Genomic DNA, 12,733 nt, shown 5'->3' with positions numbered 1-12,733 from the left:
GGTGCTCTTCAGCCAAGCTATCCCCAATGACACGATCACATTGCATGCTCTCAGTTTAGGGGACAGATCCTCGATTTGATATCTCAAGTGAAGCTGCAGAAAAAAAGAAGGTGAGACAAATTCTGATGATATATGCACATCGCGACTCCAAATTATGATCTTGCGAGATAATGCTTACGTTGAAATAGTCCCCGAGCAGAACACCTTGGAGAGCCATCACTTCTTCAATCAGCCATCCTTTTTTATCAGGCAGAGGAGATTTTTGCTGGGTGCTTGTCACTTCCCCTCCGTAACGCGACAAATTTTTATCAAATTTGTAGTGAATTTGCCTTTGGTACACGTCTGCTCGTACGGGTTCCCACTGAGAAACAGAGTAGTCGACACATCCAATTTTTTCCATCACACTTTGCTCCACAGGACCTCCATCAAATAACTCCATCAGTGAATTAATCTGAACATGTATCGAAGTTTGTTATACTGATTCCTGTTTGGCAAGAATAAACATGCACGAATAATGAAAGATCTTACATAGAGATCGATAGCGGAGGAGAAGACATCCGACATTTTAGCATCTTCTAACCCTCAAGAAGGACCCACTCTCTTCGCTATGCAGGTTTTTTGCTCCAGATTCTTCTTCTTCGAGTAACTGCATCTTCTGCTCAGGGGTCAAGGCTCTAGCTCTCCACAGAGCCATGATTGTCCTGTTGATCATTTTTATTCTTATCTTAAAATTTAAAATAAGTTTTGATGAACAGAATCTTGCCATATAATCTTTTGCCGAAATTACCTGTTAGCAACACTGAATGAAACAAACGACTGGAACTGGAACCGCAGTCTTCCATCTGGGTCAGCTGCCTTAGCTCCATGCTTTGCATCCATACCTCTGCCTTTGCGCAAGATGATTAAAAGAGAAGGGCTTCCCATAGTTGCCAGTGATGGAGGAACCACTTGTATATCATCAATATCCTCCCAAAAAGAAGAACTTTGTCTTGTGTCCGAAAAGGTTCGAGTGGAAACCAATTATTCTAGGAGATAAAAAAATGCGACCCTGAAAAATAAGGAAGATGCCTCTTACAAAATCATAACCCCCCACAATAGTGCATATCTGATGCTACTCCCCCATTTTGCAGTCTAATCAGGTAGAACATGCCTATATTTGTAACTGGGTCATATAATCTACCACCTAATTTTTCGATATAATAAAACAAGCCTACACTGGTTTACGTAATCATGATTATAACAGCTACTAAGATGTAAATTAGATCTTGAGCACATGAAATGTTACACTATTTAAACGAGATTTTTAACGTCCAAAAAAATGATTAATGTGGGCAAGAAATAAGATAAATACCTGTGTAGGCATTTTACGCTTCAGATGACAAGTAAAATCGTTGATGAGAAACTCTTCTGTGGCAGACCAAAGAGCTTTTGAAAGGCAGAATTCGTTTGAGGAGACCGCAATACTATCTACATGTTAAAAGGTTAAAAAGATGAAATTAGTATACTAAACTTGAAGGCCAAACCAGTAAAAGGATTGTCTAATACAAACATGAAAAAAACTTACCTTTTTCCCAACCTCTTTCTCCATTTTCGTTATGTATTCCATGACAACCTCATTACCTCGTGTATTGTTTAAGAAAACCCTCAAATGTAGCTTAGACTGACATGTCTGAGCTAAATTTCCCTCAAGAGGAATCCATACGTCAACCAAGTCCGATAAGTTAGACTTTACAAAGTTAATTTCAGCATGACCAAGGGATGTTGCTTCATCGAAAGGTCCATCAAAGTCATAAACATCAACATTCATCATAGATGGGGGATCATCCATAGCATCGAATTCAAAAACTTCTGAAACGTTAAAGATTGATAATTAGAAGAACAAAAATTACATTAAAAGTCAACAGAAAAAAAGCCAATGTAAGCAAAAAGTTATTGATTTGATCATTGGTGTGCGTTTCATTTAATTCCATGCATGGGACAGTACAATGGTCATACTATGATTTAAAATCTTCTAATAAATTTAAAACAAGATTGTGCATAAATGGCAAATGAATTGCCAGTGTGGCACCATAATTTCAAAATTCCAGGCCAAATGAGTTGAAAGAAGTATTTCCTTGTTAATCCGAATGATGATAACTAACAACCTTTACACTACCAGTTTACCATACTGACAAACCAGTATCGAGAGGGGATATTAGAACAGGATAGGATTGTAGAGTAAAATTTCACCCTGATAGAATACGACGCATGTGTGTATGAATATTGTTTAAACCCAACCTCAACTCTACCATTGACTTAAAGAAACTACCAAAGAATATTTAATAAAAAAACAATTCGAAAAAAAATTTACAAGATCTAGCTGGAAGTATGTAAGGTTTTGCTAATGCTGAGATAATAAAGCACTAAACCATGAGGTGTTAGAAGAACATTGCCCAAAGTTAAATGAGTAGTTACCATTCCACTGAGGGTTTAGCATTTGGAACTTGATTGAGCTTGTTTTAGATTTTCCATTGCAAGAAAAGATGACATAAGGATCAGAATATCCAGTCGAGTCCACAGCTGCTAGGTTACTACCTTCTATTAAAGCGACAGTTAATAACCATCCATCCCCTTGTGCTTTGACCCCATGATCACTGCCTGCAGATTCATATACTGAACTCAATACACAGGATATGCAACACCATGAAATGTTTAACATTATTCAACACTTGAAACAAGAAGTACTATTTGAAAGTAATTGAGTTGAGTGGGGCAAATTGATGTTAGACCATAAACAAATCATTACCTCTTTGCTTCTTGGCCTGTAGGTAGCGTCCTACCGTGTTTAGAAAAAGCCGTCCTCGTAGAACAAGAACTCCGCAGACAACAATTTCACCTATTGAATCTGGTAAGTCTAGGCCAGGAAATTCAAGACCCTGGATTGTACTAGGATTTGCAAGAATGATGTGAATGAGAACATACAATATTGCAAATACTGTAGATACCACTGTAAAGTTCCCAAAGAACCGATATGCTAATTTCCAGCCAGACTCTTTCTCAGTTTGCAAAGAAGCTAAAATCTGCTCCTTGCTCGTGGCAGTTTCTTTTAAATCAATGGGTTTGATACTCTGTGATAAGAAATCAGCAAACTGACTATAGCTATCCTTCAAACCTTGCCTTGCTCCGTTTTCAATCATTGATTTCATCATTGTGCTCTGCAGAAAATTCATGCGCCAAGATATTACCAAACGTGATGATTGTTCTTCAGACGGCAACGCAGGGCCTGGCATTATAGAGAAAAGAACCTCTGTCCTGAAAGAGCTACCAAAAGGAACATCAGGGGTGCTTACACTTGACAGGACAGCAAAATTTGTCCCATCAGCCTTCAGATAAGTCTGCTCATCTGTAGCTGCCACAGCCTTCACTAATCTTGTTGCAGCTTTCGTGTATGTGACCACTCTTTTTAAGGTCTCTCCACCATTTTCTAGTCTCCAAGGTCCAGTTTGCAATTCAGTTGTTCCTTGAATGTCAGCTAGTGATTGCCAAAAACTTGAACTCGGTGAAAAGAGAAATAAGTTCAGATCACCTGGAGCAGTACAATAAGATTGATCAAGAAGTACACCTCCAGGCAAATCTGCAGGCATTTCAACTCCTTGTAACTTTGGTTTTATGATTTTCAATAATTCGTCGTATGGGACATCAGAGCCAGCATCAACTGTTTGCACTGCCAAAGTTTCGTTTGTTGATGAAACTTGAACTTTTTCTGGGCTAACATCCCTACTGGAAGAACAAGTGGTCCCAGCATTTTTCCCACCAAAAAACTGACACACTCGATCCACAAAAGTAGCTGCATTCATTTTGTCTTCCTTGAGAGGGTCCATTTCATTAGTTTCTGACACAGCAGTTAGTTCTGTATCACCATTGGAAGAGACTGAATTCCTTCCCTTTGTTAACTCACTTGACCTATCAGAGTTTGATATGAGATCATCAGAAACAGAACGCACCGCTTGTTCAATGTTTTTCTGATACAAGGATATAGTGAGACAAATTTCTCCTGCAGGACAAAACCACAAAGTACATTACTTCCATAATCATACTTGCAAACAGCAATGAGAACAAAAGAAAGCCATTACGAGACAGAGACTAAATAAGCATTTAAGAAAGATGAGTTATAAGAAAACTTGTCCATTGAAACGAGCTGATGTAAAGAATAACACAAACAATCCTAGCAACTATATTAACAGATTTTTCAATCATCATCTGTATGCGTGGAAGGAGGCACATTACCACAATCTTTGCTCTTCAACTTTTTGCCCTTGGGCTGCAACTGATACCAGGTCGTTCCAAGTGACAAATTGTTAGAATCCAATACTTTGGACAGTGGAACCTTCACCTGGCCCAGAAAATCATCAGTGAAGTACTTATCTTCATCCAAGACACTCACTATGAGCTCCTCACTAAGGTCTCCCACTCGAAAGTTAAATTCTTCATCCCAAAAAGGGTTGAGATTCTTTTTCACCACCTTAGTTTTCGCTCGGTGTTTTCCTAGCTGTAATTTCACATAAGGATCACTCAAACCATTCAGATCCATAGCTTGAAGGTTCCGGGCTTCAATAACATGCACCAAGAGCTTCATTGAAGGCGCCGAAAGTATTGCACACTACAGGGAAGTAGCAGCCGTTTGAACAAGGGCAAAATCTGATAACCTTTGAGGATTTAGTTGTTTCTGGTTGGTTTTGCAGTACATTCAGAGATTTGGGAGGAGAATCTAACGATGTCAACGACGAAAAAGAGAGAAAAGGGGACAAAAATAATAAATTAGAATCTGGAAGAAAAAAAAAAGGTTTCCTGACAATCTTAACCTTAGTTGTACCCTCCTCTGATCAGATTAAAACGAAAATCCAACAACGGCCCTAAATATCGTATGATAGTGAAATCAAAATCATAAACAAAGAGCGGCGTGGAGAAAAATAAGAAATCTTGAAAGCATCACTGAATAGTCGATCCAAGCACAAGAATAAGATCGGGGCTTCCTAGGGAAGACATCGACGAGGCAATCAAAATCGAGTATTGCGCGCAAACTTTGGCCAGCTACAGGGAACCCTAACTTCTCGATCCCGCATCCTAAAGAAGGAAATCCGGACACGAAACAAGGGAGAAAAAAGGAAAGGAGGAGGAGGAGGAGGAGAAGAGGGAGAGACGAAGAGGAGAATAGGTCATAGAGAATAACTCACCTCGATCTCTCTCACTCCTGCCCCTTCTTTGCTCCTTCAGTCTCCCCGCGTTGTCCCTGTTGACTTTGAATCCTCCCGGGATTAAAATACCACACGTCAAAAAAAATGCTTTTTATCCGCCATGAAGAAACTGGTTTTTACCATCCCGTCAAATCCATTCACGCTCGAACGAACTCCATTGAACTCACTTCCGGAATCATCACCGTCTTCTTCCCTCAAAGATTTGCCCATTTACCGATCATCCGATCCAAATGTGAGTGTGATCTCTCAGTTCACTCCAGGCAACAACTGGCGATTTATTCGTGATTCCTGGAGAGTGAAAACAACCAAACAAATCGATAGAAGTATGCTTTGGAGAGAGGATGCGCCAACCGCGATCGATCTTGGAAGCTGCGCAGCAGAGCCGCCAACGGTGGAAAATAAAAAATAAAAACACTTTTTGTTCCTGATATTTTCTATAAATAAATCATTTCTTATCGAGTTAAATATATTGTAACGGGAAGGTTTTGAGCTAACTAGAAACAATTAAGGAAATAAATTAATAACCGCTTGATTAGTCGTCGGACTTAATTAGGAAGGATAACACATTTTATGCCCTCTAGGCTAGGCTAGGCTAGGCTAGGCTAGGCTAGAGGACTTATATTGCCTCCGGGGTATAATTGAGTTGGTTACAATGTAGTAAATTTGTAGAAGAGGACAAGGGTTTAAATTCTAGCAAAGTCAGACAATACCTTTCTGCGTCGTGACCAATCGTAGTTTCTCGATTATCATGGCCACCTTTTGCAGAAGAGGACTTATGATATTGAAATTCATCTATATTTTTTTATTTATTTTCATAATTAATAAAAAAAATTTATAGAATCGGATTGAACCTCTAATTAATTGGATCGGAAGAATTAGATATCTAAATTACAAAAATAATATAATTAAAATTTTTAATTATATTTATTCTTATTTAAAATTATTTAAGTCATTAATTTTTATAATCATTATTTTTTTAAAAAATAAATTTTATATTTAATAAATAAAATGTTGTTTAATTTTAAAAAATTATTTTATGATTTTCTTTAATAAAAGATGGAATCTGTTACCCTAATGGTCTCACATAGTTGGTCCCACGACCATCTGTGAGAAGTTAAATCGAGAAATTACAGTTGACCATGAATTATTTCATGATTCTTTTCAGCAAAAAGGTGGAATCCATCACCTCAACAGTCTCACATTGTCGATCCCACGACCATCTGTGATGACATAAATCGAAAAGCTACAGTTAACCACAATGAAAAATGTAAGAAAGTAAATCGAGAAGCTGTAGTTGGTCACGACAAAGGAGGACCTTTCAACTTAACTCTGTCATAACCAATTTAATTATGTATCGGAGGCTCTTTGATGATTTCATTATCATTGATGGTGATCAAATGATGCTCATTGTAAAATATTTTTTTTCTAAAATGAAATTTTAAAATATTAATTATTGGATGAGAAGTCGTCCGAGCAAATCAAGAGGAAGATTTGATCCGTCTTAAGCACAAGATCGAAATATCTGAATTATAAAAAAAATACTATTTAAAATCATCGACGACTGACTAAGGAAGGAGGAAGGCGGCTAAGGCATTTGCGAATATAAAATTTATGTGTGTGTTTTTTTAAAACTAATTTTAGTTGACAAAGGAAATTTCAACCGAATGATCGAGCATTTTGCCATTAACTCCTTAATTTAATCGTTATAGGACGAAGAGTAGATGGCTTACGAATTTTATATTAAAAAAGTGAACGTCAAGATAGAAATAAAAAATAATTAAATATGGATGATAATTTTGACTTCGCCTCCCGAAAGGATTTGCATGTGAAGAAAAAAACACTGAAAAATTAAAATAATGGAAAAAACAATTTTTTCATGAATTCCAGAAGAACCATCTTTGTCAACCGTTGAAGTCTTTGTCGAACCAACCATATGAAAAGGTTGAAGAGTTGTAATTCAATAAATAAATAATGCATAATAAATAAATATTTTTAAATGCAAATTAGGGATGGGTTTTGTTTGGCTCAATTAGTGTGATCATCGCTCATGGAAATAAGGCAATTCATTGCTTGATCTAAAAAGCACAATGTAGCTCTTCGGATATGGTACAACGATAAAATAATCAAGAGATTGATTAAATATTTAATCAAGAGGAAGGATCATTTACCTCCAAAATTAATTAAGTTTGTAAGGATATAGACACCTAAATTATCAAATAATAATAAGCACAATGTAGGCGATTGATTATGGTTCAACGAGCTACAATAGCACATGGCCACACTACTTAAGCCAACTAAAACTAGCACAGGCAAGCAAGCTAGATAAGTCAAATAGGCTAGATGGTGCAACGAGTTCTAATTAGACGAACTACTTCAACACGCCACCCCAATGACTCTACACAGTTGGTCATACGATCATATATGAGGAGGTAAATCGTTGGCTACTACGAAGAGGGATATTGTTTTGACTTTATCGAAATTCCCTTGTCCACTTCAGCAAGTCTGCCTCGTGGTAACCAACTCAACCATGCCCTGGGGGCCTAATTAGATGAACTAGGCTAAGCATGTAAAATGCGTAAATGATGTTAAGTTCGAAAATATGTTAATTGATGCAAATAAGATTATTGAACAAAAAGAGTAGTATATGCTAAATATGTTGGTTGTTAAATTCAGTGATCTAACTCAATGAGACCCGTCCAAGTAATGCACAAATTAATCTTTTCTTAGTAGTATATTTTTAAAATTTTATTTTACACTTTTCAATTTAAAATCGCTTAACGAGTGCGATGTTTTAACAAATTTGCAGTAAATTATAGCATTCGTTGATCAAATCATTATTTAACTTTTCAAACTAATTCCAAATTGTGGCGCAATAGATTTGACTTTTTGCCGTTTCAACCTCAATTTTCTTATAATGAAAAAGGTGCTCTAGTTGATTTGTAGGGTGAGACATCAATCCAAGAGTCGTTAAATAATGCCTAAAAAATAAGAAATTAACAAGTGTCTAAAATTATCACAATAAATTAATTTTAAAATATTTTATAAAATAATTAATGGAATAATGACTTCTACTAAATTAATTAAAAAATGATTATTTTACCTTAAATACAAAAATTATTAAAAATGACAAAGTTAAATTATTGATTATTTTGCTTATCTATTTTTTCATGTTTTCGAAAATCAATCAAAATGAATTTCTTTCTTTTTCATTATTCTTTTGTTTGGCAAACTATAAAATAAGATGTTAATTATCATACATATTAAATTGTTCAGTTTTAATTTGATTTCTCCTCGTGAATTACTATTTTCACCTAATTTCATTATTATAGATGGTTGATTATTCAATATTCTAAACAAACATAGTACATAAATTTCTTGTTGTCTTGACAAAATGTATTTGAATAAATTTATAAATATACAAACAAATTAAAAAAAAACTTAGAATTCTAAACTAAGAATTAAAGAATAGGCATAAAACTGATCGAGTTCCACTGGTGAACTAGATTTTTTTTTCTTTTTCAGAATTTAAATTTAGTTCACTCAAAAAACATTTACATACTTCTAAAACCATTACGTTAAAATATCTTCACACGTCAGCCAAGCAGAATATCTTAATCGGCCTCCGTACGGTACAACAGATAACATCACATCAAGTCCGTCCATTCCACCGCCCTGCGGGCCAATTCGTCCACCCAACCGTCCATGAAAGACGTTCCCCATCCCGACGACGTGGCGAGCCGTCCAACACCCAACCCGTCGCCATGTGCTCCCCATCAGCAACCATTTGGTAAGATCTCCAATGCCCGCTATGACTCAAAAAGTAGCGCTATCTTCTCTTGACCCGTAACTAACTACCCGTCTCCATCACCTGATGTAAACTCCTAACCGCCTCGCAACATTAAAATCAACGTTTTTGTGCCACACGCCATTAATTAAATGATATATATAATAATTTTAGAAAATATATATTTTAGTGGGGTTGATAAGATGCTCTTAATTATTAAAGTAGATAATAATATAAACTTCCATTTATTTGTTATTATCTATAATTTTTGTATGGATTAACAGCAAGAAAGAAAAGGTATTTAATGGTGAGGCTCGATTTAATCACCTAGGCGTGGAAGAACGAGCGTGTCGGAGTCGGACCAATGGCTCTGATTCCAGTACGACGAAGGATCGACGATTCCTGGGAGATCGTACAATGTGGGCTCCACTGGGCAGGCCCAATTTGGAGACACGAGCCCAATTTGGGTTTGATCTGCGAATCCCGGCCCGATCGGCTCCGCCTCGGGCTTCTCTCGCGCCGGCGATGGGTCCGGGAAGATGAATCCCAGGAGCGCCGATGGAATCGTCGCCAAGCCATCGACAGTCGAGGTTTCCATTATGGTTGCTTCTGGGAGAGGCGGATCCGAACCCGGTAGTTGCCCTAATCGAGGATTAGGGTTGGGGACGCAGATCTGGGAGGCGAGAAGGGGCGAATCGGAGAACGGAGCGGAGGTGGACGCGACGGCAATGGGTGATGCCGTGCCGGTGGAGTCGTCGATGCTGGATCTGGCGGCGGAAGAGGGATGCCGGCGGCGAGATGCGTTCTTGTCGGAAGAAGCGGCAGGGGATGTAGCTTTGGAGGAGCGTTTGGACTTGCGGCAGCCGCCACCGAACGGGACGTCGCGGAGGACGCCACCCATGGTCCAGTAGCGGCGGCAGGCCTTGCAGAAGTGACGGGGCTGCGAGAGGTTGTAGTTGTTGTAGTAGCAGAACTTCGTGTTGGTGGAGTCGCAGCGCGGGCACTTCACCGGCGGAGGAGGCGGTTGATTCTGCGGGGAAGCCAACGCCGGGTAGCCGAGGAGTCCGCCTCCTCCGCCACCGCCTCCGCCGCTGAAGACGCTGCCGTGGAAGGGCGGTAAATCCTGCATCAATTTCCTGGTGAAAGGGAGAAAGATGGAGTTCGGCCTTCACGAAGAAGAACAGAAGGCGAAAGCGATCGCCGAGAGAGAGAAGCCGCCGTCGATCTAGTGTGGTGGGAGGTTGCTGATGTTGTGTTTATATGGACCGCATAATATGCGACTACTTTCACTTCTTTCCCTTAATATTCAAATAATTACAAGATACTCCTCCAATCAATATTAGAAAATTTAATAACTGTTATCTGTCGACATCAATGAGACGCAACGACAAGGGCGAAATTTTTAATTTTTTTATTTTTAATCCGGAAGCTCTTTTCTTAATACTATAAAATACAAGGGCTTCATGAAATAAAAATATTATAAATTTATTCGTCTATTATTTCATAATAAATAAATAATGAAAACATATAAATAATTTAATCTTTCTTACGAAATAAATATCTCAATTTTTAAATATGTCCTCTCCAAGTAAACTAAGATAATCGATAATAGATCCAACATGTGATTCAAATTGGCTTATTTATTTATTCTTTGAGTTGTTTATGAAAAAGTTTAATGGTTACTTATTCTTACGAGATTTCGTTGTGAATCGCTCGTGTCAAAGGAATAATCACGAAGAAAAACTCCTCAAGTTTTCACAAATTAAATCCTTCAGTATGGCATCCTTTCCTCTTCTCCGACTGCCGGATATCACCTTCCTCTCCTTCTCTGCTTCGCAACTTGGACGCACACACAACACTGGTCTGATCGCCCCCTTCTCAGGGCATTCCTGTCCCTTTTAATAGGGAGAGGCCGCATCTTACACGGAGTGCACTCCGTGGCATGGGCAGCGTGAGTAGTTACGATAACTACTAACATCTCCCACTTGTTCAAGTGAAGCCACAAAGACAAATAGTCACAAAGACCATGAAGAGATATCTAGCTACGTAGACTAAATAAAATCGGAGTGCATAGTCACATAGACTAAAAGAACAACCAATTTATACATAGGAAAATGGTTCGTGTAACAACAAGCACATTAAGCATTCATTGCTAAGAAAGTTATTACACCTTATATAGCTGCTCATAAGCAATCGATGCTAAGAAAAATTATTACACCTAACTTAGCCGCTCCCCAAATAGTATATAACCGTTTTCTGAATGATACACAGTCATTTGTCTGATGGCTCATAACCATCATCTAGGTAACCCACAGTCGTTCTCCATTAATACATAAATTACTCTTCTATAGTACATAACTATTTTTCTGTACTCATTATGTCTTGCTATTTATCCAGATTAAATAATATTTATTTACATCAATATGAACATCTCAACCCCTCAGTTTGACTATCATGTTAAGAGCATGTTCCATATCTACAATATTCACAATCATTTCCATACATAACAGAAATGGATCGACCAGTGAATATTCTCAAAGAGATGTAAATATATTTAATCTTCCTTTTTAGCTTGAATTCTATTTTAATTAGTTGCTTTCCTAGTCATGTTCCATAGACCGAATCATCCATAGTCATAGGTTTACATGCTAAACTAGCAGACCCTGATTAAAATTTCAAGTAAACAGTTAAATAGTCACTTTAAGGCAAATGCTGAGATCAACATATAATCTCATAGGCTCAAATAGTAGAGAAGCAGAGATCTATTCTCCTACTACCCTTATTGTCGTCTTAGCACATGTGGTATGAATCACATGCTACGATGTTATTCTCTTTATGAAAAAGAACACATATTTTTTTCAAATCAACATCGTACAGATTTTGATTAAGACATTCCCAATGTTTAATCCGAAATCCAACACATAAATTCTTATTTGGCTGGCTATTAATGTTGGGTTGCAAGGGTGAAAACATAGTCTCACATCTAAAGTACATGGAAAAGATCATGGGGTTAAAAGGATGGAAAGTATCTCCATTGGTATGAGGCCTTTTGGGGAGAGCCTAAGAACAAAGCCATGAGAGCTTAGGCCCAAAGTGGACAATATCATACCATTGTGGAGATATTTTGATTCCATCAGAACTAACAAGTGGTATCAGAGCGAGACCGCTCTTCACCGGACTAACCGCCGGATGAGCCATGATCCAGATTTAACCATGTGGTTTGAACCTTAAACAAAGGAAGTGAGTACTCCCGTGTCTGAATCAAGAGGACCAGACACCAAGTAAAAAGTCCTAGTAGGTCGGGTGGACCGAGGGGCAAAAAGTCCTAGTTGCGACTAGGTGGGAAGTTCTAGTAGGTCGGGTGGATCGAGGGGCAAAAAGTTCTAGCTGCGGCTAGGTGGGAAGTCCTAGTAGGTCGGGTGGACCAAGGGGCAAAAAGTTCTGGTGGATCGAGGATTCAGACATCAAAAAATGACGTTAAGGGGGGTTTGTGGTCTTTTGTTTGAGAGGGGGATTGTTGGGTTGCAAGGGTGCAAACATAGTCCCACATCTAAAGTACATGGAAAAGATCATGAGGTTAAAAGGATAGAAAGTATCTCCATTGGTATGAGGCCTTTTGAGGAGAGCTTAAGAACAAAGCCATGAAGGCTTAGACCCAAAGTGGACAATATCATACCATTATGGAGATATTTTGATTTCATCGGAACTAACAATT

General features: G+C 38.1%; 2 protein-coding genes across 2 annotated transcripts; both read right to left on the bottom strand.

Annotated features, from left to right (window-relative positions):
* Window positions 1-783: 783 nt before the first annotated feature.
* On the bottom strand, window positions 784-5,148 carry LOC141843551 (C2 and GRAM domain-containing protein At1g03370-like). Its single transcript, XM_074731610.1, is given in 8 exon segments — window positions 784-973; window positions 975-1,048; window positions 1,352-1,410; window positions 1,413-1,467; window positions 1,565-1,848; window positions 2,455-2,637; window positions 2,786-4,033; window positions 4,267-5,148. Coding segments are annotated over 8 exon segments (2,442 nt in total). The 5' UTR covers window positions 4,616-5,148.
* Window positions 5,149-9,128: 3,980 nt separating this feature from the next.
* Window positions 9,129-10,204, bottom strand: LOC141843691 (uncharacterized). Its single transcript, XM_074731742.1, has one exon. It carries the CDS (start codon window positions 10,145-10,147, stop codon window positions 9,338-9,340), a length of 810 nt encoding a protein of 269 aa, XP_074587843.1. The 5' UTR covers window positions 10,148-10,204; the 3' UTR covers window positions 9,129-9,337.
* Window positions 10,205-12,733: the final 2,529 nt, after the last annotated feature.

This window comes from Curcuma longa, chromosome 12 (assembly GCF_044706935.1).
Source record: "Curcuma longa cultivar G26 ecotype Majalengka, Jawa Barat chromosome 12, ITB_CL_G26_1.1, whole genome shotgun sequence".
Classification (NCBI taxonomy): Eukaryota; Viridiplantae; Streptophyta; class Magnoliopsida; order Zingiberales; family Zingiberaceae; genus Curcuma; species Curcuma longa.
This window is presented reverse-complemented; position numbering and strand designations above follow the sequence as displayed.

Bases quoted from the DNA above. Each gene is read 5' to 3' on its own strand.
- LOC141843691 (XM_074731742.1), bottom strand. From the start codon at position 10,147: ATGCAGGATTTACCGCCCTTCCACGGCAGCGTCTTCAGCGGCGGAGGC.